Source organism: Protomyctophum bolini (genome assembly GCF_963924005.1).
Source record: "Protomyctophum bolini genome assembly, chromosome: 6".
NCBI lineage: Eukaryota > Metazoa > Chordata > Actinopteri > Myctophiformes > Myctophidae > Protomyctophum > Protomyctophum bolini.
This window is the reverse complement of record NC_137867.1, coordinates 17,662,430-17,688,979: the sequence shown is the minus strand read 5'-3', so window position 1 is coordinate 17,688,979 and position 26,550 is coordinate 17,662,430. Positions and strand designations below refer to the sequence as shown.

The 26,550-nt window shown below is 45.5% G+C and overlaps 1 protein-coding gene across 1 annotated transcript in view; it reads right to left on the bottom strand.

Moving 5' to 3' along the window:
• Positions 1–26,550, bottom strand: part of fbxl17 (F-box and leucine-rich repeat protein 17) — a 248,992-nt gene that overhangs the window by 17,789 nt on the left and 204,653 nt on the right. The window contains exon 10 of the mRNA XM_080766456.1: positions 6,367–6,509. Within this exon, the coding sequence (XP_080622582.1) occupies positions 6,367–6,509 (143 nt within the window). The remainder of the gene's footprint in view (positions 1–6,366; positions 6,510–26,550) is intronic.

Genomic DNA, 26,550 nt, shown 5'->3' with positions numbered 1-26,550 from the left:
CAGAAAGCTTGGATCTCCATATTTCAATGTTTTATGTTTTTCTTGTGAAGTAATGCCATATGCTTTGTCGAGTCACAATGTCATGCAAAAGCAGAAATAATAACCTATGTATAAGCTCAGAGATTGGTTATTTATGTTACAAAATTGTGGGGGTTTTACTGATATTTAAGCAATGAGAAGTGACTAAATAATACAACTACATTGGATATAAATATAATATAATAATTCCATGTTATTACATGGTGTTTGGGAGGTTATAATTCCATGTTCTTACATGGTGTTTGGGAGGTTATAATTCCATGTTATTACATGGTGTTTGGGAGGTTATAATTCCATGTTATTACATGGTGTTTTGGAGGTTATAATTCCATGTTATTACATGGTGTTTTGGAGGTTATAATTCCATGTTCTTACATGGTGTTTGGGAGGTTATAATTCCATGTTATTACATGGTGTTTTGGAGGTTATAATTCCATGTTCTTACATGGTGTTTGGGAGGTTATAATTCCATGTTCTTACATGGTGTTTGGGAGGTTATAATTCCATGTTATTACATGGTGTTTGGGAGGTTATAATTCCATGTTCTTACATGGTGTTTGGGAGGTTATAATTCCATGTTCTTACATGGTGTTTGGGAGGTTATAATTCCATGTTATTACATGGTGTTTGGGAGGTTATAATTCCATGTTATTACATGGTGTTTGGGGGGTTATAATTCCATGTTCTTACATGGTGTTTGGGAGGTTTTAAATAAAAAAATAAAAACAATTCCATCGCGGGTCCTCCGCTGCCTACAGTGAAGCCACACACAGTGTGGTTGGGGCTGCACTTCCTGGTTGCCCAGGATCTCTTCTTCTACTTTGGTATTTTGTGCATTTGCCTCACCATCCCGCCTAGTGTAACGGGAGGGAATGTGTTAATGTATTTTGGGCCTGTTTCCGCACTTTACTGCATAGTCAGTGGAGAGACAGGAAACAGGGAGAGAGAGTGACAAGTAGCAAAAGTCCACTGGGCTCAGGAATCAAACCTGAGACTTGCCGTCAGGCATGAGAGCCTATGTGGTATGCATGCGCCTCAACCACTGGGTCTATTGGCGCCCCAAAACATGTACCGCACTCACGATCAAAACTAATAGTCTTTAATACGCACAGCATACCATGATGGACACGTTTCGGCCAGCTGGCCTTCGTCAGCGTTTTTTAACCAGACAGCCACAGTATATAACTACAGAATGTAACTACAGTATGTAACTATACATTTGAACAGTTCTCATGTTTTCAAGTTCAACCAGGAGGCAGACTGGTGCGTAAATCAAAAAGGATCCCCGGCTGGTGTTCATCCGGTGCTGCTTTGTAGGCTGATGGGCGAATAGCGGGACAGTGTCCTTCAGACTGTGGTGCAGAGACGGGTCCTTCTGGGTCATAGCCCGGGCCTCAGCTGCTCTCTCCACATGAGAGCCTTGGACAAATAGGAGCTAATCAAGAGCAACATGGCGAGAGCATGCCATCTCAAATCTAATAGTCTGTGGACTACAAGTTTTATTTTCCCCTCTTTGAATCCCCTTTGTTCATCTTCCTCATTTAGCCTAAAGGATACAGCCAGTGCCACTCCGCAAAACATCAAATGAATAGAGCCCAGCTCAGTCTAATTCACTTAAAAGGGGTTTTCATCCAGAACGTAACCCTCAACATTTCAATGTAGATTTGGTTGTTTCGGGAGATAAAAGGAAATTAAACTAGAAAAAGTTCCCCTCAGGGCACAGGTCTCCACCAGGCCAGGTCAGGTTGTGGCCTCCTGGTTGGCGCTATAATAAGCCAATGTGAAAAGGGTGCCATTTCCTTTTACGCCTTGGATGGCAATTGAATGATTTGAGGCATTTTGTTCCAAAAATGTGTTGTGCAAAAATCCATCTGTTGGTGGCGCTCTAACAGGCCAATGTGAAAAGGGTGGGATATATTCCTCAGCCTAGTAGGAAAATCCGTGAAAGATTTCACGTAAATTGCACGCTGCATTCATGATTTGAGGCTTTTAGTTCAAAACGAGCCAATCCTGTAAACTTTGAAAGCCAATGTTAGCCAATCAGGATGGAATATGAAATATCGGACAGATCCGACTTGAACACATGACTGTAGAGATACTGTGTAACGATTTGCAAGATTTGGGCACAAAATATGGAGGAGTAATATAAAAAAAATGTGTTTTACAAAAGTCGGCATCCTGGTAGCACTATAACAGGCCGTTCTGGAAAATATGGGGCAGAGGTTCATCGTTGGCATCCAGGGAGTGTGTGTGCAAAGTTTGGCATCGACCAGGTTAACGGTGCCGGAGATAGCTGTACACAGACGGACGGACGGAGTGCAAAACATACTCTCTCCCCATGCCTTCGGCCTGGTGGAGAGTCATGAGAGTATTGTGTATGATTGACTGCATTCTAAGCCCTGAGAAATGGAAAGGTTTGGGCCAAACTGTCGGGTGTTTTGGCTGACAGGAGGGAGGGGTGGGTGGATGTATGGCTGACAAGCTGGATGGATAGATGGATGGGGAATGGATAAATTGATGGCCGGACGGATGGGCGTGTTTAGGAGAGAGGGAGGGAGAGATGAGCGCTGTAACTCATTTAATGACACGCCTCTGATTGACATGCTGGGATAGCGTAATGAATGAGCTGAGAAGAGGGCCTATTGAACGTGAAGGAGAGCCATTTTGTCTGAGAGAGAGAGAGAGAGAGAGAATGCAAAAACATTGAAATACTGCCGTCCACTTTCAAAAGTATGAAGCCAACATCTCCTATATAACTATCTCTGCCAGAAAATAGACAATTGTTTTATAGTTTCACAATATAGTATTACCCAAAGTGTTAATGTAACACAGCTCTGTTTCCACCTTTATTTAATTCCTATTATATATACATTGTTTTAACTTGATTGTCTTCCACTTTTGCTTTGGCAATGTAAACGTACATTTCTCATGCCAATAAAGCTCATTTGAATTGAGAGAGAGAGAGAGAGAGAGAGAGAGATAGAGAGAGAGAGAGAGAGAGAGAGAGAGAGAGAGCTGAGTCAAACATGTTACTTGTGTAAATAAATCTTGTATATACATGAGAAACTCATAGAATCTCTCAGCGTTCCGTTTTCAAGACAAGTTTTGCCTATTATGTCTCATCCATACTTAGTTTGCGATGTCACACCTAAAATAGCAGATGTACCAGCTTACAATGCGTTGCAAAGCTCAATATCCATTAAGAAAGTGTCACAGAAACGTATTGTATATAATATGGACAACATTACAACAAAACATACAGTGTTTTTTATGTAGTTTTGTTCAGTGCCCAAACTCTCTGGGATGAAGAGATTAGTTGGACCAGATAATGGTAATGCAAAAGACCTTCAATATCTACACATGACTGGTGATTTTCTAAAGAGGTTAACTTCAGAACAGTGAAGACACAGTGAAAAAACTGTATATACTGTATACTCAGGACAAAATGGAGTGCTTTATGCGGGGGAAAAAAGGAAGAGGTGCCTGATTGAGGAGCGGTATAGAGACATTGTCTAGGGGAGAGAGGGACAGCAGAATGCGTGTGTGCGTAACGTACTTGGAAATGTGTGTTTGGTTGAGAGAGAGAGAGCAGAATGACAGTGGGAATTGAGGACCATGGTCAATGCTGGCCCAAGGCTCACGTGTATGATAGCCATTACCCTCATCCTGCTCTTCCATTCCATTGTCGTCCCTCTCGCAGTACCTCTCGTTCTCACCGTGACCTCGGTAATAACCAGCTATTTCTATTCCGTTCTTAACCCCCCCCCACACACACACACACACACACACACACACACACACACACACACACACACACACACACACACACACCACCCATACTCATATTCCCTCTGAACAAACTCTACACCACCCAATTCTCTCTCTCTCTCTCTCTCTCTCTCTCTCTCTCTCTCTGTAGTCTGTGACTGGCTGTCCTACTGTACGTGACAAAAAACAACAACACAACAATCACAAAGAAACAAAGTGAGCTGCCTCGCACAGCCCTGGCACCAAAAGGCTCAGCAGGAGTCTGCCAGCTTCATCTGCAATGCTAAACACACTTTGAGGCCAGAGAGATGACAGCTACAGTACATGTAAAGAAAGAAACAACTTAATTCTGCGATTCAAATGCTGGTAATGTAACTGACCTTGGAAGCTGTCACATTCTTCCTCACTGCCCTTCTCCCTGCCTGCCTGCCTGGTTCACACTCCATTACAACCCCGGTAGCCACAATCGCCGCTTTATTTAGAAGCATTTACCTCCCCATTACAGCAGATAGAAATATAATTATTTCACTTCCCATCCTACAGGGTAAAATATCACTATGAAAGCCCAATCTGAAAAAGGGGGGGGGGGGGGGGTGTTCAGACATATAATGTAGAGAGGATAAACCAAATAGGCAAGAGAAGAAGAGGAAATGGAAGAAATGATAATCCCGGTGAAGATGTACATGTAGTCATTTACAGAATAGATTTTTAATAGTCTGCCCATAGATATCGATCGCCGGGGTCACTGAGTCACGAGGGAGCTAAATGAAAATGGAATCTAAGTGATCACCTGCAATGTAATGCAGTTACCCTTTATTACTCCCAGATAAATATGATAGATACATACCCCCGTGTTCGCTCTAATGTGCTTCACAGAGACCACTTCATCACCGAGGGCCCTTTTTTACGCACACAGGGTCACCGCCACTGGCGGGAGAGACCCGCCATGCCTTTTACCTTTAACGTTGGCATAAATAGATAAATACGACACATGTATGTTCTCGTGTCATATAACGACAGCCCCCGCACCGGGAAGCCATCCATAGGGTCAAACCTTTCCGAGTCGTGACTCCTAATGCATGCGCGACCGTTTCGTTTAAAAATGAAGGAATAGAAAATGACGAATGACTGAAACCACCCCCTCTCCTCCCTCTGCTCCCAGAGTTCCTTCCTTTTCCCCTTCCAGCTCTGCCAACCAACTCCTCACCAGGAGTTTACCAGCACAATGGGAGCTCATAAGAACTGTTTCAACCTGAAGCATGAATGTGAAATGTAGCCTCATCCGGGCCCGACGGTTGCAGGCTCATTAAAAACACACTGCTGCACTTGTCACGTGAAGACCCGTCAGCGCTGGGAGCATGACCTACATTGGGTTTTTAAGACACCTAGCTCGTACAGTTAACAGAAGCGAGGGTTCTACTGGGCTATGGGGGGACGGCTGTCACATGAGCTTCCTGTTTTGCCCTCATGTCCCAAATGTCACACTGAAGGATGCTGCCATAATTGGACGCAACGCCAATAGCTGGAGTGCCAACGCACCAACGGGAGAACTCGGATCAAGTTGTTACCGTGCTGCTAAATAAAAGAAATAGGTGTGCTTCCCTCAGATCTGTGCGGTTGGATATTTTAAGGGTGAGCAGACAGGTTTAGAGTTTTATTTTGTTGGCAACGATTCAGCCCTTATATGCCTAAAGGATCCTCAAAGTAACTTTGATAAGGGTCACACAGTGTCACTTTGCATCAGCAGCCAGCCACTCACTTCATTCAACACTACCGACCTCAACCCGGGGGACAGAGGGCAGTGGCTTAACTACACCACACGCTCTCCTCTGGATAGTTTTTAATTGGTCAGTCGCCCTGATCTGTGGGTCAGAGCAGTGGCCCCCAACCTGTCCCCTTATTACATCTGACAAAAACGGAGACCCCCCCCCCGCCCACACACTCACACACACACACACACACACACACACACACACACACACACACACACACACCCACCCTTGTGTTTTTCAGCCCTGAAAAATTATTCCTTTGGTACGACGACTGCAGCAGCGGGCCCGGGAATAATTCAACTGGATTGTCACACACCACCCAGCCTGCACACACACTACCTGTCTGCCAGAACCCGACGAGGGTCCAATTAGAGTTTACAACACATATTACACACAGAGAAAACATATGTTTAACTTGGTGTCAAAACGTATATAAGGCGCTCTGTTCAACACTCACTGCACACAGTACAAATCCTCAGCATTAATGTGACTGTGTTCAGCAGTGGATCCCAAACATTTTTAGCTTAAAAAAGAAATTAGACATTTGCCCCAAACTCAGATCTATAAGCTCACAACGTGGCACGAGCTTGTAGATCTGCTATTTTCACTACTTAATTTTTATTTATTATTTTTGAAATGTTGTGATTTTTACTATATATATATATATATATATATATATATATATATATATATATATATATATATCTATATAGGAAACAGTTGCATTCACTTGCGACGCATGTCCCCGGCCCACTGTTTGGGCAGCGGGGCACAGTGTGTGGTTTACCTTATCACACCTCATCAGGCCCAGGTAGCGCAGGGATTTACTGCTCTGGGCGATCTGCGTGGCTCCCTGGTCGGTGATGTCCTTACACCAGCCTGCGTCCACCGTCTCTATGGTGCTGCTGTACTGGCCGATAGCTATTAGAGCTGTGGGGAGGGTAGAGGGGGAGAGGTGTTAGTCTGACACCTTTTCACATGCAAATGTGGCACAATCTTCCTTCCACACAAACATACAGAAATGTGGCAATAACACCGGGGCAAGTCATCTGGCCTGCAGTCACATGTTATTTCACTGTCTAAACAGCACCTCGATGACACACATGCACGCGCACACACACACACACACACACACACACACACACACACACACACACACACACACACACACACACACACACACACACACACACACACACACACACACACACACACACACACACACACACACACACACGTCGCTCTGACTGCTGCTGCAGGACTAATCCATTAGAGTGTTGGCGTTTGTCACAGCACTGCCAAGGTATATAGGATACTGTGCCAGGGCAAAGTGGGGCTCGCTGCCAGCTTATACATCATTTCTCTCTGCTTGAGCGTCTGAGAGGGTGCGAGTGTTCATTGCACGTGTGTGTGTGTGTGTGTGTGTGTGTGTGTGTGTGTTGCCAGAGTAAGGATGTGGTGCCAAGGTAAATTGTATCGAGCAAAACAACTGTCACTATCTGGGGGCCATATCACCCTGGCCAATATGTGGATACCTCTACATGCACGCGTGCACACACACACACACACCAAATATTCCATGTTGTTTCAGGTTGCGCTGAGGGTAATAAAATGTACACTGGTCAAGAGAGACAGGATTATATCCTACAGTATAGCCATTCAATCTCAGATGAAGACATAACTCGTCTATACAGCATGCACACACACACACACACACACACAGTCACACACACACACACACACACAGTCACACACACACACACACACACACACACACACACACACACACACACACAATCCTCCACATCAATCTCCGGCGCCGTCAATCGCCCTGCAGATGGAGGAGACCATTGCCTCGCTGGTCGATTATAATAGTGCTGCTCGGAGATCGATTGGAGGGGCCTGGGCTTTGTTCTCCACTCTCTCACACCACGGCTAATGAGAGTGGGAAGAGAGGAGGAGGAGAGGAGGAGGAGAGAGGGGGGAGAGTGGGAAGAGAGGAGGAGGAGAGAGGGATGAGAGGAGGAGAGAGGAGGAGGAGGAGGAGAGAGGGATAAGAGGAGGACGAGAGTGGGAAGAGAGGAGGAGGAGAGAGGGATGAGAGGAGCAGGAGAGTGGGAAGAGAGGAGGAGAGAGGAGGAGGAGGAGGAGAGAGGGATGAGAGGAGCAGGAGAGAGGGATGAGAGGAGCAGGAGAGTCTGAGGGATGAGAGGAGGAGGAGAGTGGGAAGAGAGGAGAGAGGGATGAGAGGAGAGAGGGATGAGGCAGATGAAAGGAGGAGGCTACGGACGGAGGAGGCGTAGACAACACCCTCACACAGTCACTTAGCCCCGATGCTGCTCTTCCTCTTAGCAGAAATCCATTTCACTTCAAACTTTTATTTTCTCCCATCCTGCAAACAATTAGCTTCTTTCCATCGATATAGAGGCCCCGAAAACTATTTTCAAAACTGTTTTTTTCCAGGTAAACATTCTCTCATTTGGCCTGCGTGTGCCTTACCTGAATAATAGCATCATAGCTGTGTCATTCCTATGTATAATACAATTTGCGTCACTCAGTCAGTACTCTAGAACAGCTCTGTGTTAGTGTGTGTGTGTGTGTGTGTGTGTGTGTGTGTGTGTTTAAATCTGTTAGAGGGCGATTGTATAATGCATGGTATGCTTGCACCAAGCAGAGAGGGGAAATGTATCATTTTATGCTTTATAAACACACACACACACACACACAGGCACACACAGGGATGCTCTCGTACACGGCATATGTAACATATGTAACATATAGCTTTGGGCACATGAAGTGCTCCACATGTGGTTCCCTTTTGTAGTCCAGTGTGCTCTTTGGATGCCATACATAATGGTACATTACCGCTAAACAGGCAGCGGCACAAGGCTTTGAAGGCCCCAGCGTGTTTCATGTAAGACGACGGCGCTGGGTGGGGGCCTTCCTTCCAGAATGCGCCCAGATGGACCGACCGGGTCCACCGTTGACCAGCGGTGACCCGCTAATGCGCTCTGAAGAAGGAGCTAACCGGGTCCATTTGGTTCCACTTGTGCACTCGCAGGGTTACTAATGGATAAATCAACGGCGAGTATTTTACCGTGTGTGGTCATGATTTGTACATTCTCAGAGTTACAAAGGTATATATACTGTATGATCTATGGACTTTGTGCCGTGCAGTGTGTGTAGTCGTGCGCGTGTCCGTGTGCATCCGTGCATGCAGTCCCACTCCTTGTCAGGTCCAATCACATGATACTAAAAGACCATACCTTTTGATGTGTAAAAAAAGGAAAAGAAAATACCCACTTTACGTTGCTCTCACAGGACTATATAGGAGCGCAGCCGAGTGTCATTTTGACCACAGATTTGCCTTCAGGAGAGTGTCGCTCCTCGTCCATAACTGACATGGTTGAGGAGATAGAGGCAGGCAGGTGCCTCCCGTGCGGAATGGACAAGAGCCGCGGGAGAATACATCGTCCGACCCATTTCCCTGATTGCTTGCACCGCCACCAGCCTACCTACCACCTGTCTGCATGCCAATGACTGACTGGGCTCTGCTGAGACCATGGCACACACTGTTGCCAGACTTTGCAAGAGAAATAATCTATGACAACAAGTCCTAAAAGAAGCGACTATACTGTAGGCCACATATGACATGAGCAATTTGAATCTACAAGCTCACACTGTGTCGCTGAGCTTGCGGATCTGCTTAGACTGGGGGGGGGGGGGGGGGGGGTCGGTGTACGAATACATATAGATTTGGGGTCCTTGACATGAAAATGTTTGAGAACCACTGTTTCATTAGGATACAAACCCAAATAAGCAACTATACTTTAGAAGCCCCCCCAAAAATAAACTACAAATACTGTATTTACAAGACTTTACAGAAAAACAAGCCCAAAGTCGCTTATAGTAAGCAGACATGGCAACACTGTATATGGCACACAGCCCCTTTTAAAATGTCAGAGAGGAAGCCTAGGAGGAGAGACAGTGTTGCTTCTATCCTCCAGGGTGGGTTTACCCCTCGGTCCATTACGAGTGGTGGCGTCGTGCCTTCTGGGCCCGAGTCTCAGCTGAGAGTTGGAAGCCATTTAGTCCTGTTTAGTACCCTATCAACAAGTTCATCTGGTTGTGATTAAAGTCTAATAATAACCCTGAGAGGAGCATGCTCTCTCTCCCTCATACACACATCCACACTCACTTTCGTTCTATCCTTGCTGGAACATTGAGCCTGGATCTAGGGGGATAGTACACTCCATCTAGGGGGATAGTACACTCCATCTAGGGGGATAGTACACTCCATCTAGGGGGATAGTACACTCCATCTAGGGGGATAGTACACTCCATCTCCGTTGTGATCGGAACACCATTACCGTAAGCTTTGTCTATGACAACAGTCCCGTTAAGCCGTCAGAGATGGAGGTTGCAACTGGTGCCTGGTGTTGTTCAACTGGTGCCTGGTGTTGTTCAACTGGTGCCTGGTGTTGTTCAACTGGTGCCTGGTGTTGTTCAACTGGTGCCTGGTGTTGTTCAACTGGTGCCTGGTGTTGTTCAACTGGTGCCTGGTGTTGTTCAACTGGTGCCTGGTGTTGTTCAACTGGTGCCTGGTGTTGTTCAACTGGTGCCTGGTGTTGTTCAACTGGTGCCTGGTGTTGTTCAACTGGTGCCTGGTGTTGTTCAACTGGTGCCTGGTGTTGTTCAACTGGTGCCTGGTGTTGTCACCAGGGCTGGGCGGTGGAGGGGATTGCACACTCTACGGTGCATCGCAGATTCAATGCATCGCGAATAGCCAACCAACACAAAAAAGATACAGATGTTCCCGTGGCATGCCAGTGTATACTCGTCATTATCAGTTCATTTACCAATATGCACCATATAAAGTCTCAATTTGATTTTGATCACAGAACACACACACACACACACACACACACACACACACACACACACACACACACACACACACACACTCTAAAGAAATCACCCAAAAAGGAACGATTCGCACGCAGACACACTCTCCTCACTTACGAGGGATCAGAGGAGCAGGAAATTGTCTTTCCTGACTGATAATGATTTTCTGTCTGTGAAATGGATGAAGCGATATGCAAGAGGAGGCAAGGTGAAAAAGAAGGGGAAAAATAGACAGAGGAGGAAAAGAGGAGAAAATCCCATTCTGGCAGCAGGAGCTGTGACTGAGTAGTGACTACACACTCAGTCTGTAATGAGGACACACTCCACTGGCCTGCCTGGAAATGGCTTTAGGAGCGAGTTGGCTGGCAGTGCGTGTTTGCGACTGTGCGTGTGTGTGTGTGTGTGTGTGTGTGTGTGTACGCTCGCTTAAGTATGAAAAGAAGCAGGGAGAGACAGAGATTGACCTTAAATTGTGGATATCATCCATTTTGAGGCATGGGACATTGCACCAGAAACTCCCATGTCTGTCATTGAGGATAACTATGTCACCTCACCAGACAACGAGGGGGTCAATCAATCAATCAATCAATCAATGACAAATTCAACATATCAACCAACCAATCGTCAACATTGAGCCTCAAGGAAGAAGAAAAGAAAAAGATTAGATGTGTCAGCCAAAACCAGGCCAAATGTTTCGTGACTAAAAACAGAGCCAAGGAGACCAATCTGCTTCACTTTTTTCCTCTCCAGTTTGGAGAAAGTAGCGAGGCTGAGAGGTCACCGGAGAGAGCACGGGAGCCACAGAAGAATTAAATTCTTCTAGCTGAACATTGGCTCCGAGGCTAGTGGGGACAATGGAGAGCCTCCGTGGGGCAGAGATCTTAAATCGTCGTTGCGCCGCCGCAAGCGCTACGTTATTATTTCACTTGGTCAACGTGCCGAGCGGCGCAGAGCGACACCAGTGCAGAAGAAGCTTCAGTAATTGGATTCAATTAGAGGTTTGACACACGGGGCGGCGAGCGCTCTAGCGGAGTCAGAGAAAAATGGCGGCGAAACTCTCCTTATACTATTCCATTAACCGCTACGTTACCTGTGGACGGACGGTGCAGTCCGTTCTCGGCGCACATGGCTCTCCCGTACCCACAATAAAGAGTGGACTAATCCGAATACCCGAGCACTGTAACTATAGCTCACAGGGTCAGGGGTCAGGGGATGGCCAGGCCCTGTGATGAGCACAACGTGAGAAGAACCCGTTTCTTAAACATCTCATCCCCCCCCACCCCTTCTACATCTGTACCTGACCCCGGGCCCCGTCGCAGGTTAAGCGGCATTTAAAGCCCTTATTTGATATTCACTTATTGCATTCTCAGACCTAAATCATGGCCGCTGCCATTACTGCTACCTTACTGCCCTGAACCCGTTCCCCCGGCCTGCCCTGTGTAACCCGATACACCCCCGCTGTAACCGCTGATGAAGATGGAATGCTTAGGAAAGACGTGATGGGATATGGTAAAGATTTACTGTGATGCAGTGTGTGTGTGTGTGTGTGTGTGTGTGTGTGTGTGTACTAACATAGTAGGGCTTATTAGCGCTGACGTACTCCAGAGAACACGACTGTCATGTCTAATATGAAACACATTCATTCTGCTCTTTGTGTTGCGTTTAAAATCTTGCCCGCTCGCTCCCCTGACAAGCCCCCCCTCCTCCCCCTCCCCCGGCACTGTTGCATGATCAAACCCCATGCAGCACCGGAGCCTGTGGGCTTCCCGTGCCGTAAAGGCACAGATGATACACCTATTGTTATTAATATCGGCACTGGGTGAAATTATTGCATGGGCGAAGCATTTGAATTCAGCTGTCTTGGCGTCGTTCCCGCTGGGTCTAGTGTTTCCTCTGTGTGTGTGTGTGTGTGTGTGTGTGTGTGTGTGTGTGTGTGTGTGTGTGCGTGTGGGGGGGTTTGGGATGGGGCAAGGCATAGATAACCGCAGTGGCTTAAAACTTGCACCATCAGCGGCAATGTAAACACTGTAAGGGGAGGGAAATGCTATTAAACACGACTTATTAACACAAGACACAGGCGAGTACTGCAAATGCCGTCACACCCGCAAATTGTTCCCTTTCCGGACTCTGCCGACCCACACGTGTTGTTGTAACCGTGTAGTAGTAGTAGTAGCTCACTTCACTGTACAGACAACACACACATCCACGGTGCATGTAAGGCCACGCAGGGCTGGCGGGAACAAGTATACCGTGCGGCACTCCATTAAGCCCCTGAGTGGAGCGAGTGACCCGGGCGAGAGGCGTGGCCTGATTGATTAACTCAACCACTCTGATCTTCAAAGGAGAGCAGCAGCCTAGCCGTCACCAGGTCACCACTAACGCAGTAAAGACCCACGTCAGAAGGGAAGCGGCAAACAAAAGCCTAACTTGTGGTGTTAGAATCTGAGAACAAACATGTTGACTGTTGTGAGAACCAGAGACTTTATAGACCACCTGATGCCGAGGAGGTGGGGAGGGGGGGGGGCTTGTTACACCATAGAGACACACAGAGGCCACAGAGACACACAGAGGCCACATAGACACACAGAGGCCACATAGACACACAGAGACCATAGAGACACACAGAGGCCATACAGAGAGACTAGACAGACACAGAGACCATACAGAGAGACCATAGCAACACACAGAGAACAAGAGACAAAGCCAGGATGAGAACGTGATATGAGAGCCAGGGGGTTGTGCAAGGTGACGTTCTCTGCCCTGATGTTATTTGGGCACACAAAATCAAAGTCATTGGTGGGAGGGGGAGGGGGGGGGGGGGGGTTGAAGTGAGCCAGGGCACTAATGTGCAGGCTGGCTGCAGAGCCACAGACAGAGGGGGAACAGATTGAGTGCGACACAAGAAGGAGGGGAGCACTTTAAGGCGGGACATGCTCGATCCGGGAAATTAATTAGCCAGAGGGCAGGGAGAGGGCAGTGTTTAAATGTGTGTGTGTGCGCGTTTGTGTGCGTTTGTGCGCGCGCGCGTGTGTGTGCTGTGCTGAGAGAGAGTGGGCATGGGCATGCTCCCACTCGGGAGTCTCTGATCTGATGTAAACCAGCTGACACATAGCATTTTGCAGTTGTGTGTGTGCGTGCGTGAGCATGTACTGTAAGTGTTTGTGTGAGCGAGCGTGCTCTGTGTTTGTGTGTATCTTTGTGTGAGTGTGTGCAGACCCTGAAACGCTTAACTGTCGAGGCACGGACAAAGGGGAAAAAAAGAAAAGCAACTTTGATGTTGTTTTATGGTGGTCCTACATATCGAAGGGAAGGAAAGGCCTCTGCTGAAACACACTGAGATGTACACACATTGGATCACACACGCACACACGCACGCACGCACACACACACACACACACACACACACACACACACACACACACACACACACGCACGCGCACGCATGCACGCACGCAGACAGATGTACCCTGACTGCATGCTTTGGAATGAGCTGATGTGTGATAACCTTGCGGAAAGGATGCAAAACCCAAAGGTGATTAGAAGATTTGGAAGGCAAGGTGAGTGAGTGACAGAAAGCGAGAGATATATACGGGAGATAGACAGGCAGACAGCATGAGAGAGGTGACCTGGGACAGGTTTTAGAGACACAGGACAATGGACTACTTTACAATGACAATAACACACGCAGTATAAGATACCACATATCTGCTGTCCGGAAGTGTATATGGGAACAACATGAACAGAGATGAAGTACTCTACGTGAGGATTCAAAGTGGTGTGAAGTCCTTCACGCACATCTTCGAAGACAATAGCGGGGCAGGGTAGAAAACACACATACACACAGCTATCCGCACACTCAACACGTATACACTGAATTGCCAGCAGTAAAAACGCAATATTAAGCTGTATATCAAACCAACTGCACCTCTGCCACTGCACACCTCCCCTTTGGGTATAGTCATTTCTCTCTCACTTTTGATTGTGTACTGTACAACAGGAAGACACATACAGAGAGGCATAAAGCAATCCGCCGTGGGAGAAAGTTAGGCGAGAACAAAAACAAAAGGATTATAAATTAAAAGGGGAGAGAGAAGAGGGGAGGAGAGGAGGAAAGGTGAAGAAGACAAGACGACATTCTAGTCAACGGGCCACGCGGTGCGCGTGTCTGACTGGAGGTAGCGTAGCATAGCGATAGTTATGGGGTTTGGTTATGGATTATGGCTAATCCTTTAGCACGGGGAGCAGGTCTTAAAGGTAATTACACGCTGCTAAGGGATCTGGGATGGGAGATGAGGGGGGCCTCTCTCTTACATTACAGTATGCTTATTAAGATACAGAAGAGAGCTGGCTGCTCTTACATATTGTTTGGGATTCAGTGCAGGTCAGCGGCCTGCTTCACTCTCTCTCTCACATTCTTTATGCCTATCAAGCTCCTCTGGAAGTTATTAACCCCATGAACCCTATAGCGTACCTATTCGGGGCAGCAAACAATTCAGTGGAAATAGCAGATCTACAAGCTCACACTGTGTTTGTATAAGGCTATTTTCAGCGAAGAGATGTGGTGTAGATATGGAGGGACATAGTCCATGGGCTAGAGGCCTATTTCTGGGATATGGGTACCACTAAAAGGGACAAAGGTTGCATATGATTTTTGTATTGCTACATGTATGTAGTTCATGATTGAAATGATATGATAGCAATCTCAAAATGGCAGCTGATCACTTGTTTTCAGCACTTATATCTGGTATCTGATTGGTACATAGTGAATGGCATAACTTGGCAACTAATGGGCCGATTTGGATGATTCTGCCATCAAAGTATAGGTTTTCTGGGTTGCTGAGTTGATTTATGAGATGACTGAAGCAATTCAAGTTCATTCAAAGGTCGAAGGTCAATGTCACTGTAATTTTCGATCCAAAATGTTAACAAAACTGGCATATCTTGGCCTTGACTTTTATGTTGACCTTGATACTGGAAGTGTGTGCAGACTGTTCTAGAGAAACAGTTCATGAGTTCATGAGACAAGCCAAAAACTCAAGGGCTACATCTGGTGCAGGGGCTCCGCTGTACGCATCCAGTGAATTGCTAACTGTCAACCATCAACAGTTGTCCATCCACTCTGTATGGGATCTGGTGCAGATGGGCGAGTCTGCAGAGAGCATCTCCATATTAGAGTCTGGTAATTGGCACGGATGGCATGGAGAAATAGACATTCTCTACATGGTAGGAGTTGACTGGAATCAGCCTCCCTTCTCCTGGCACAAAAAACAGGTTCCAGTGAACTGCTGCAGTTGATCAAAGAGCTCTGTTGAAACATCCCAAGTCTGGCCAAGTTGTTTGAATGTTCCTGAAATTCTGGGTTTTCCTTCAATAATCTCAGTGGATTGAGTTTTCCACGACCAGCAATACAGGGTGTAGCGTGACCATATCGCAGAGGTTTTCTCCCAAAGCGTGTCTATGTCCACAAACCGTGTGCGGTTTAGTGTACCTGCACTTCTGATAGATAGGATAAGGTTTAGTGTACCTGCACTTCTGATAGATAGGATAAGGGATGTGTTTAGTGTACCTGCACTTCTGATAGATAGGATAAGGTTTAGTGTACCTGCACTTCTGATAGATAGGATAAGGGATGTGTTTAGTGTACCTGCACTTCTGATAGATAGGATAAGGTTTAGTGTACCTGCACTTCTGATAGATAGGATAAGGGATGTGTTTAGTGTACCTGCACTTCTGATAGATAGGATAAGGTTTAGTGTACCTGCACTTCTGATAGATAGGATAAGGGATGTGTTTAGTGTACCTGCACTTCTGATAGATTGGATAAGGTTTAGTGTACCTGCACTTCTGATAGATTGGATAAGGGATGTGTTTAGTGTACCTGCACTTCTGATAGATAGGATAAGGTTTAATGTACCTGCACTTCTGATAGATAGGATAAGGTTTAATGTACCTGCACTTCTGATAGATAGGATAAGGTTTAATGTACCTGCACTTCTGATAGATAGGATAAGGCTAAATAGATTACATCAGTATCTCCAGAAGTAACATAATACAGCTTGTTTGTGTGTGTGTGTGTGTGTGTGTGTGTGTGTGTGTGTGTGTGTGTGTGTGTGTGTGTGCTGCGATCTGTAATCAATCTGACTCATTTGAAAGCAAAATTACACATCGACCGCAAAATAATAATGAATTAAAAAAGAAAAGGTGATGCACACTGTGCAGCAGGATAATTAGCAGCGTTCATCTCTTCATGAAATCAATATTCACACGATACACTTTCACTAAAAGAAGACAAATTACTCATGGATTTATCCTTTTCTTCAGTTCATTTGACGAGTTAATTTGCATGAAAATCTGTCTCAAGTTTAAACCTCACAGTCCACCCTCCCCTGTGTAACTCTGCTATCGGCCCCTCTCTCTCTCTCACACGGTCACCAGTCATGTTGTAGTATTGCTTTAAATGCCACTGTGTCTGACTCTGGGCCTTATCTCCAACTTTTAACGGTCCGCCCTCTCCACTCAACCCAGGGGGCGAATCATTAACCAGATGCACACTTCCTCTTCCCCCAGACGGAAGACTCAGAATCATTAAGATCACCATGCCGACTTGGGAGTCCGTCTGTGCGTGATCGTGTGTGTGTGTGTGTGTGTGTGTGTGTGTGTGTGTGTGTGTGTGCGTGTGCGTATGTGTGTGTGTGTGTGTGTGTGTGTGTGTGTATGTGCAGGGGCTCCAGTTGGCCCAGCCCTTCTTAAGGGCCCTAAACCTAAATGACCCGATACCAATTAGCTACAGAAGAATAATGTTAGGGAACTACTGATAACAAGCAGACTCCCATAGAAGTACCCGCATTCATGCTCCACCACTCCCACCATCCCTCCCCTTGGATCCTCGGGCCAATATACATTAAAACTGGAAAAAAAATCACTAGACTATGATGTCATCACATTACGGAAATTAACCTCTGTCAGTACCAGCGGTGGGGCGGCGTTGTTGCCATTTAAATGTCAAGTAAAGAAACAACGCTTTGGAATTGAACTTGTCACGTGGAGTCAATCCTGCCTCCCGCCTTGCTAGTGCAACACAGTACAATTCTACATTTTAACCATGTAGTTTACCTCTGAGAGTGCACATGTAACCAAATGGACCCTCTGAAAGGATGGCAGCATGATACACAGCAGTTCAACATGATACACAGCAGCTCCAATACGGTTTAGTTACATACTAACTAGGAATTCCACAGAAATGTTGAAAATCAGCTGTATATTATTAACACCCCGAGCGCACAGGACGAAGTTCACCGTCTTTTCAATTAGTAACGGCCAGCGCCCAGCGCGAAGATTGATCAAAAGGACGGATATTATTGATATCAAAACCGATCGCATCGCTCCACAGGCTGGGAGAGTCTGTTGCGCAACATTCGATGTTGCGCAACAGTGGGGCGTCATCGAAAATGTTCCCCCTACATCTAGCTGCTACATCCACATCCGGGATAACATCCGGTCTGTCGGTACTGTTGAATAGGTCTTAATAAACACGACGTTTATACAGTTGTAAATTGCTTTATTTTCCCAACACCGACTGAACATGTAAACATGGTTCCCTCCACATTTCACAACTGAAAACCTGCGCCCACTGCGCATGCGTATATCCCCTCATGTCCGTTGCCGTAAAGGAAACTATATAGAACTGTCGTAAAGTGTACAATAGAGAGCAACACAAGTTAACAATCTCCCTCTTCTTTCTTTAAAATAAAAAAAAGATTCAGCCATCCCATAAACCAAGTGCAAAGAAGAAAAGACAAAAGAAAAACATTCAAGAAAAATAACAAAATACAAACTTCTCCACTGTTCTTTTTCTTTTTTTTTTTTTTTTTACATTTAGGCTGGATGCCATATTCCTTCACAGAGTGCTTTCAAGAGCACTAGAGGTGACGCTCCCTTTTTAGTCAGACAGTCAGCGAGTTGGGCTTTCGTCACTGACCAGAGCACCTTTTTGATTGTTTTACTCTGAACGAGCTCTTTGATGCCGCTTATGTCTAACCGAAGTCTCTTCTCTGTGACCTGTTTAGTGGACTTAAGGGCATCGTAAAGCGAGTGATTGTCAGTCACACAGACCAACCCGGGAGCATTCAAATCGGCAGTCCCAGTAGTGAGCTCAGAAAAGAGAGTGGCAAGGAAAATTGCATTGTCAATTCCATCCGACATGGCAAGAGTCTCTCCCGCAAGTGTGCTCCGCACTACACGTCTGATCCTCTTCGATTGCCAACAGAGAGGAGAAAACTTTCCGCTTTCCCCCATGAGTGTGATCAATGTCCCCCCTTGTGTACCTCCATCTGGCAAGTTCCCCAGCGAAGCATCACTGAAAACAGTCAAGTTCAAAGCATCATTATTACCCAAATGCTGAAATTTCAGAGTAACCTTTTCAGCTTTTAGTTTACGAATCACCTTATTTGCATCATGAATGGACTGTACAGTAGCATTTTTTAGAATGGATGCCAAAATACAGGCATCAAACATAGCATCAGGTCTGGTTTGCCTTGCAACCCAAAGAATTTGTCCTATTTTAGATCTCAGCTGCTCTCTTTCAGTTTCACTAAGAGCTGAATCTCTTTGCATAGCACGTGCTGGCTGCATGTGGATGAGTTGCATGTTGTCAATATAGCTCTGCTGATGCATCTCTATGACACCATTTACAGTGACAATATCCAGTCCCACATAGCAGAAATTCCCATGTTCCTCGCGTCCCACATGGAACGCAGACTTCAGTCGAGGAATCACATCAGTTACAAAGTGTTGCGAACCGGCCCAGAGAAAATCATCTACATGACATGCCAGTACCCCTTTAACTCTGCATTGGTCATCTAACCAATAAAAGACTGCAGGATCCACTTTTGACACTTTACCACCTGTACTCAGCATGATTTCTTTCACTCTATTATACCAATAAAGTGATGCATCAGCAAGACCATATACACATTTCTTTAGTTTCCATAAAATTCCTTTACTGTTTGCTTCCGGGGGTGGGCGGACATGAATGTCCCTTGACAACTCCATGCCCTGCAAAAAGGCAGATTTAATGTCCATAGAATGGACTTTCCACTGATTTTGGCAAATCACTGCTAGCAATAACCTCAGGGATTCAGAGGCACAGGTCGGTGAATCTTTCTGCAGCTGTTGAGTATTAAACTCTTCAAACCCCCTGGCTACAAGCCTAGCTTTAGGTACAACACCCTTGTCAGTTTCTTTTAGACTACAGACCCAACGGGTGGAAACACATTTTTGGCCTGCATCTTCAACCTCTTCAAAAACATCATTATTTTTCCAGTTGTCAATCTCTACTTGTTTTGCTTCATCAAATGATATGTCTTTTGTTATAAGAACATCAGCATCCCTGACTTCTGAATCGGATTCAATGTTGAGACTATTCACACGTGACAGATCAACTGCCTCTTTTTGACCATGACCCCCATCATTTTCAATAAATTGCAGGTTATACCAATTTTTGTACCCTCCTGTGGCTTTGCCTGCCCTATTAAGGACTTTAGCTCTACATAGAACACTTTCATCTCTTTTCATAAAAGTTACAGTCTGTCCTGCTTTTACCTTGACACTTGCAGAAATCACAGGGTTATCATCATAGACATTGTGCTCCATTTCAGTTTGTGTTACATCATTTTGAGTCACTAAAGTATGTGCTCCCTCTCCTGCATTGGACTCCCTGTCACTTTCCTGTTCGTTGTCTGTGTTTTGTTCAGTAAATGAGCTACCTGTGGCTCCGTTCACCACACTGGTTTCACTATCTGCTGCTTGGTTCTGTACAATTGTCTCACTGTTTGTGTCATTGAGAACCTCATCTTGAACACGTGTGTGTATCTTATTAAGCCTTAAGTGATGTACTCTAACAAGGATACCACCATGTCGTACAAATACAACAGCCCCATCCTGACCAATAACTACCCCTGGTCCCTTCCACTCTGTACTGTCAGCTCGTTTGTAATAGACTTTGTCTCCTGTCTCATACTTTTCATCTGTGGGTCTGAGCTGCTTACGCAGTGCTCTCCTTATCCTCTCTGAACATTCAGATTCAGTGAAAGCTTTCCTAGAAGCATGCAACGCTGATATGTGTTGCCCTACCCTTGCACTTACTGTAGTGCCTTCTAGTGCAGGTAGTTTATCAATCAATACAGAAGGAAGGTTAGGGTTTTGACCAAATACCAGTTGATGTGGGCTATAACCATGAACACTGTGCATACAGTTCTTAGCCATAAGGGCCCAGTCTAGGGCAGTGTGCCAGTCACATCCGTTTTCTTGTCTCACCTTCAGGAGGATGTCAGTGAGAGTCTGATTATGTCTTTCCAACAGCCCGTTGCTCCAGGGACTGTATCCTGCTGTTGTCCTCGTCTCGATGTTGAAGTTTTCCGCCATATCTCTGAACTCTGCGTTATTGAACTCTCCACCGTTGTCGCTGTACAGAATACGAGGGGGGCCGTGAACACTTATCCATGTGTGGATAAGGGAGTTGACTATTTCAGAGGCTTTCTTCGTTTTCACAATACTGCCTGCGCTGAAGCGTGTGAATTGGTCAATCACATGTAGATACCATACTCCTGGCTCCAACTCGTGCAGGTCCACCGCCACTGTTTCATTATACTCTGAAGCTAGAGGCAGACCAACAGCTGGCTTCGGCTTAGTTTTGCTGTATCTCTGACATATGTCACAATCATGCACTATTTGTTGCAAAATAGTGAGGCAGTCCTTGTCTTTGTTTCCCGAGCTCTGGATTAGCCTCTGCAGCCTGTCTGCAGATGCGTGGCCAAACTGTTTGTGTAGCTTGAGAAGGACTTTGCGCTTTTCGGCTGAAGACATGTTTTCTGTCACTGTCAGGGCTTCATCTTCAGCTGTCGCTGCAAGTATCACGTCATCTTTCATTCGCTGTGTTGTGTTGTCTTTGTCTCTTATGTCTACACAGTAGTGTCCTGAGCTAGTAAACTCAAGAGGAATCTGCTGCTTAAACATTACTGCTCTGTCATTCTCCATGTCTAAAACAGTTCCTGCCTTCTTCAGTGAAGATTTACTCAGCAACAGTGGAATGTCAGCATTGACCACTTCTGCCTCAATGTGACATTTTGTGTGTCCTATTTTAGCAGGTATTTTCACTTTTCTGGTGGAATATACCAAGTTGCCATCTCCAAAACGAAATGGTCTGGAACTGGTATTTTCTGTCTTCATCATTTTGTCTGCCTGCTCTTGACTAAGACCATTAACAAAACTGTCAAGCCATTTCTCCCCACATACAGTACGAGTGCATGCAGTATCTATGATGGCGGATCCTACTGATTCAGTTATGAAAATCTCTGCGTCAGACATGGGGTTATTTGTCAACAACGTGATGTTAACTTCATCTACATTTTCGTCTTCAGTTAATCTTACTTGTTCGTTCTTCTTGTGGGGACAGTCCTTGGCCCAATGAAATGTGCTTTGACACACAGCACATCTCGACCGTTTACCGAACTTATCCAATGGGTTGGTGCCCGGCAACAATGTCTTTTCACTCCTTTGTTGAAATGTCGTGTTCCGTCTTCCTTGTCCTTGACGTTGTCGTTGTTCAGTGAAGAAAGCTGCATCCTGGTTTAGTTGTATCCCGCGTGCCGATCCTGGCGCCGTCTTCCCTCCAAAAATCCGCTTGAGTGCCGACTTCATCGATGCAAACTTTAAATCGGGGCACGCCGTTAGTGCTAGTTGTCTGTCTTTATCATCGAGGCAGGCCGTGTCCAACAGCTTGAAGGCTAACACCGCATCTGGAAGCGCCATGTTGTACTTCTTGATTCGGTTGTAACGCTGCTCAAAGTCGATTATGTAATCTGCCATGGATACCGAACTGTCTTTCATTAAGCGATCAAACTGAGAATACGCTTCGTACGCGCGGTCCTTTTCTTCTTGCTGAAAAACGCCGTCCAGTTTAGCTAATAATGTCTCCATACCAGTGTCATTGTCCAAGTCTTCTGCTGAAATCTCCATCGCGATTTCCCTGGCTCGTCCTTCCAGTCCCAAAGCCACTGCAAGAGCCTGCTTCTTCTTGTCGAGTTCGGTAACTCGCGACCATATATTGATCTCATTTTTCCAACCTTCATACGGCTTGGTTTCGTCAAACTTCGGCGGTACTCTGTAGTTTGCAGCCATCTTCAAACCATCCTCTGCTACCAATGTTGAATAGGTCTTAATAAACACGACGTTTATACAGTTGTAAATTGCTTTATTTTCCCAACACCGACTGAACATGTAAACATGGTTCCCTCCACATTTCACAACTGAAAACCTGCGCCCACTGCGCATGCGTATATCCCCTCATGTCCGTTGCCGTAAAGGAAACTATATAGAACTGTCGTAAAGTGTACAATAGAGAGCAACACAAGTTAACAGGTACCGCAGGTGTTAATGAGATCAAATTACCAGAGACGAACCATCACCTGGCCTTTTACCCTCCCACACACACACACACCAGCATTTAACACACACACACACACACACACACACACACACAGTAACATTACCATGCACAAAGGTGTACATGTACAGTACTATGAAAACATGCTATGATGAATAGAGAACAAAAAACAGACCCGTCAGAACTGAGTGGTGCTGTACTGTACTGTGTGTGTGTGTGTGTGTGTGTGTGTGTGTGTGTGTGTGTGTGTGTGTGCAATTGTGTTAGGTAGCACAACAGTGACACATGAAAAGAGTGCTATTTCCGTGCTTAGACATACACAGAGACAGACATACAGACACACATAGCTATGCAATGGAGTGGCTGCACCACTCAAAAAAGATACATCACTAGGCAAAATGTTACAAGCAGACGTATATTAAAGAAGGATGAGAGATGAAGAACATGTCTCCATCTTCTTCAAGCATCTCACATTACGGTTGCTTTCTTTGCTCTTAGCCTCAAAGCCTTAAATCCCTTTCATCATTCCCATTTCTAATTGGCAGTCTAATGCTGGCTCTGTATGGATTCATAATTACAGTAACAATTATAGTTCACCTAATTAGTCACTACTTTGTTTTGTGACCAATCACAGCCTTTCTATTATACAACAACAGTGTTGCTTCATGTGACTCATGTCATGTGCATATGCACCAACATGCATGCCAGCTCGCTCGCTCATACACTCACTCACACACACACACACACACACACACACACACACACACACACACACACACACACACACACACACACACACACAAACTGTTTATACGACCCTGATGATTCAAGCTGCTATTTGACCCACGGTGGCCAAACATGTACGCTCCACCTCCATATGCAGAGAATGACACACAGGTGCCCACACCAGAGTACAGCTGTAGTGTTTTTACCACTTTCCACTTTACATTCACATTCAATTACTAAAGAGAGCATATCAGCGGAGAGGATCACAGCAGATAGAAGTATGAATTCCATACTGCCAATATAAATGAGTATTTGGAAGAAGAAAACCTGCAGTGCTGCAGAACCTGTGGCCCTCATTGTGATGCTGTGGGCAATCAACAGATATGGAACCAGATAATTGGGTTCTCTCTCCTGGTTGGATGAAACTTTTCAATTACATCTGTTTCACCTCATACATACAGTATACTGTACAGTATCTCTCTCTCTCTCTCTCTCTCTCTCTCTCTCTCTCTCTCTCCTGGTTTAGTTGTGCACCGGTCACTCACTGTATATTGATATTTGCCCAACTGGACCACCTGAAAATGAATTTTCTGTTTACTAAATACCTTTTATTTTATCCAAAGAATATCATGTTCAGCACAAGGAACTCATAATTGTACCCAGCAGAGTTTATAGGAGATATGACACTGTCACTGTTGTTAACAAATCCCAAAACAGGCTCACAATAGTTATTCCACACGAGGGAAAATAATAGGGTTGCATGACGACATGACGAGTCTGGAAATATTTCAGAAAAATAAGAGGATTAGTTCCGTGTGTGTTTCTGTTTCTCAGACTTTTTCACCTCGATCTCGCTTATACACAGTCTAAATGGCTTATGAGAGCCCATAACAGCACTTAGTTGGGTCTCACAAAAAGCTCTTTAGCAGAGTTTAGAGCTGCCTGGATGTTTTCTGATCGATACCTGGCCATAACTCAAACACAAGTCAAACGCCATTAGTGTTTATGGCGCACACGCACGATCAAAATGAAATACACTCGCACTTCTATGAACAGAGTGTTTTTGATCAATACCTGGCTATAGATCAAACACCTTTTTCTGCTTTATGACCAGCGTTCTCGAATGGGCTCATTTTGGAACGCACATGGAATAAGTCATGTCTGACTCATGACTGACATTTTGACTGCTTCCATGAAATTGATAAGTGCTCTTAAATGCTAAATGACAGTTTAAGAACCTTGTTTTGGTGCCGTGGTGTGTAGTCAGAATGTCTCATAAAAGCACACGCCACCTTCCTCCTGGAGGTATAACTACAAGGTCCGAACAGACCGACAGAGAGAGACCATACATAAAGTACTGTACAGTACATGTAGCTCATGTATTGTCCTCTCTGTAGTTTGACTTGGGGCCGCGGCGAAATGGACAAGATTACAGAGCTTGATATTTTTTACCAAATGCCTCGATATGGATATTGTGACAGTAATATCATATTGTGACAATTATGATTATTGCAGTTTTTTGTTTTTATTTTCAAAAACAGCAAAAACAGTAGATCTACTGTCCCATCGTAACAAGGGTGTGCCATAGCCTATAAGGTATATCAAGCTATATATCGAACCTTGAAATGAATAAGGTTGAGAATCACTGATCTAGGTGGTGGCTTGGCCCCTAGGAGCCACGACGTGAAAAGAAGTACACAAATGAAAACCTCATTGACCGAACCCTTAAATCACGGTGCGATAAGATCGTTAACATCTGTACCCCTCCACCAAACTGTCATTTTCTCCCACTATATGTCCAATATATCCTGTATGTTGGAGCCTATAGGCCCCAAAGGGCTGACATCACAGGCCCCAAAGGCACCATTTACTTTCTCTTGTTCTTGCCTACTTGCCTGAAAACAGACGTTCTTTTCCACAAACTAACCCTCCACTTCTAGTGTCATTTTTCTCTCTTTAACTGTCAAGGAGACTCACACTACGACCTGTGCCCTCTATTCCAGATTGTTTTTATTTTTTTTAAAGAGGGGAAGGGGTCCTCTTCAATTCTTTTCCATTCCAGCTCATCCTCTTGTCTTTCTCTCTGTCTTGTCTAATCTTTCACCCATTCTTCCTCCTCCAATCACACTCCACCTCTCTTCAATGCTACTTGTCACTCTTAATCCCCCCTTCACTCCCTCCCACACCGCTTCTCTCTCATCCCTTCTTCTATTTTCCCACGTCCTCTCTCTCTCTCTCTGTCTCTGTCCCCCCTCCTGTTCGTCTTCCTCCTCATTCCCTCTGTAAGATGTCTCTGTGTTCAGGGTCACTGTCCTCCCCTCAGGAGCCAATTTGAACTTTGACGTGTCTACGACTGGGGTCATCGCCTGTCGCTGTAGCGTTTAACATCCCCACTGGGGGAGGGGGGAGGGGTGGGGCTGGGGGGTGAGGGAGGCAGTGAGGCACCCTCTACTCAGACATAGTTGATATCTCTCACAGACACATGCACGCACGCAAGCGGGTGTGTCTGACAGACACACCCGCTTGCGTGCATGCATGTGTCTATATGTACAGACACTGTCTGTACATATAGTATTCAAGAACACACTATGGGTACATATGCACACACACACAGACAGATATCTGAATCATCCACCCCCACACAGTCATATACACTGAGCCACACTATTCTTGTAGTTGCCAGAGCCATGTGAAGTTGACCTCTGCATCCTGTATAAATTTCCACTTACAAGATGAGTGTCGAGAGGCGGCAGTCAGCCATATAGATTCAACAAAAACGGACATCTTTTGTTCTGTCTCTCGTTCAGCACTCCCTTTCTCCTGTTCCGACTCTCCTCTCTACATCAGTGGTTCTCAAAGTGTGGTCAGAGAACTACCAGGAGTCATTGGGCTGGTTCC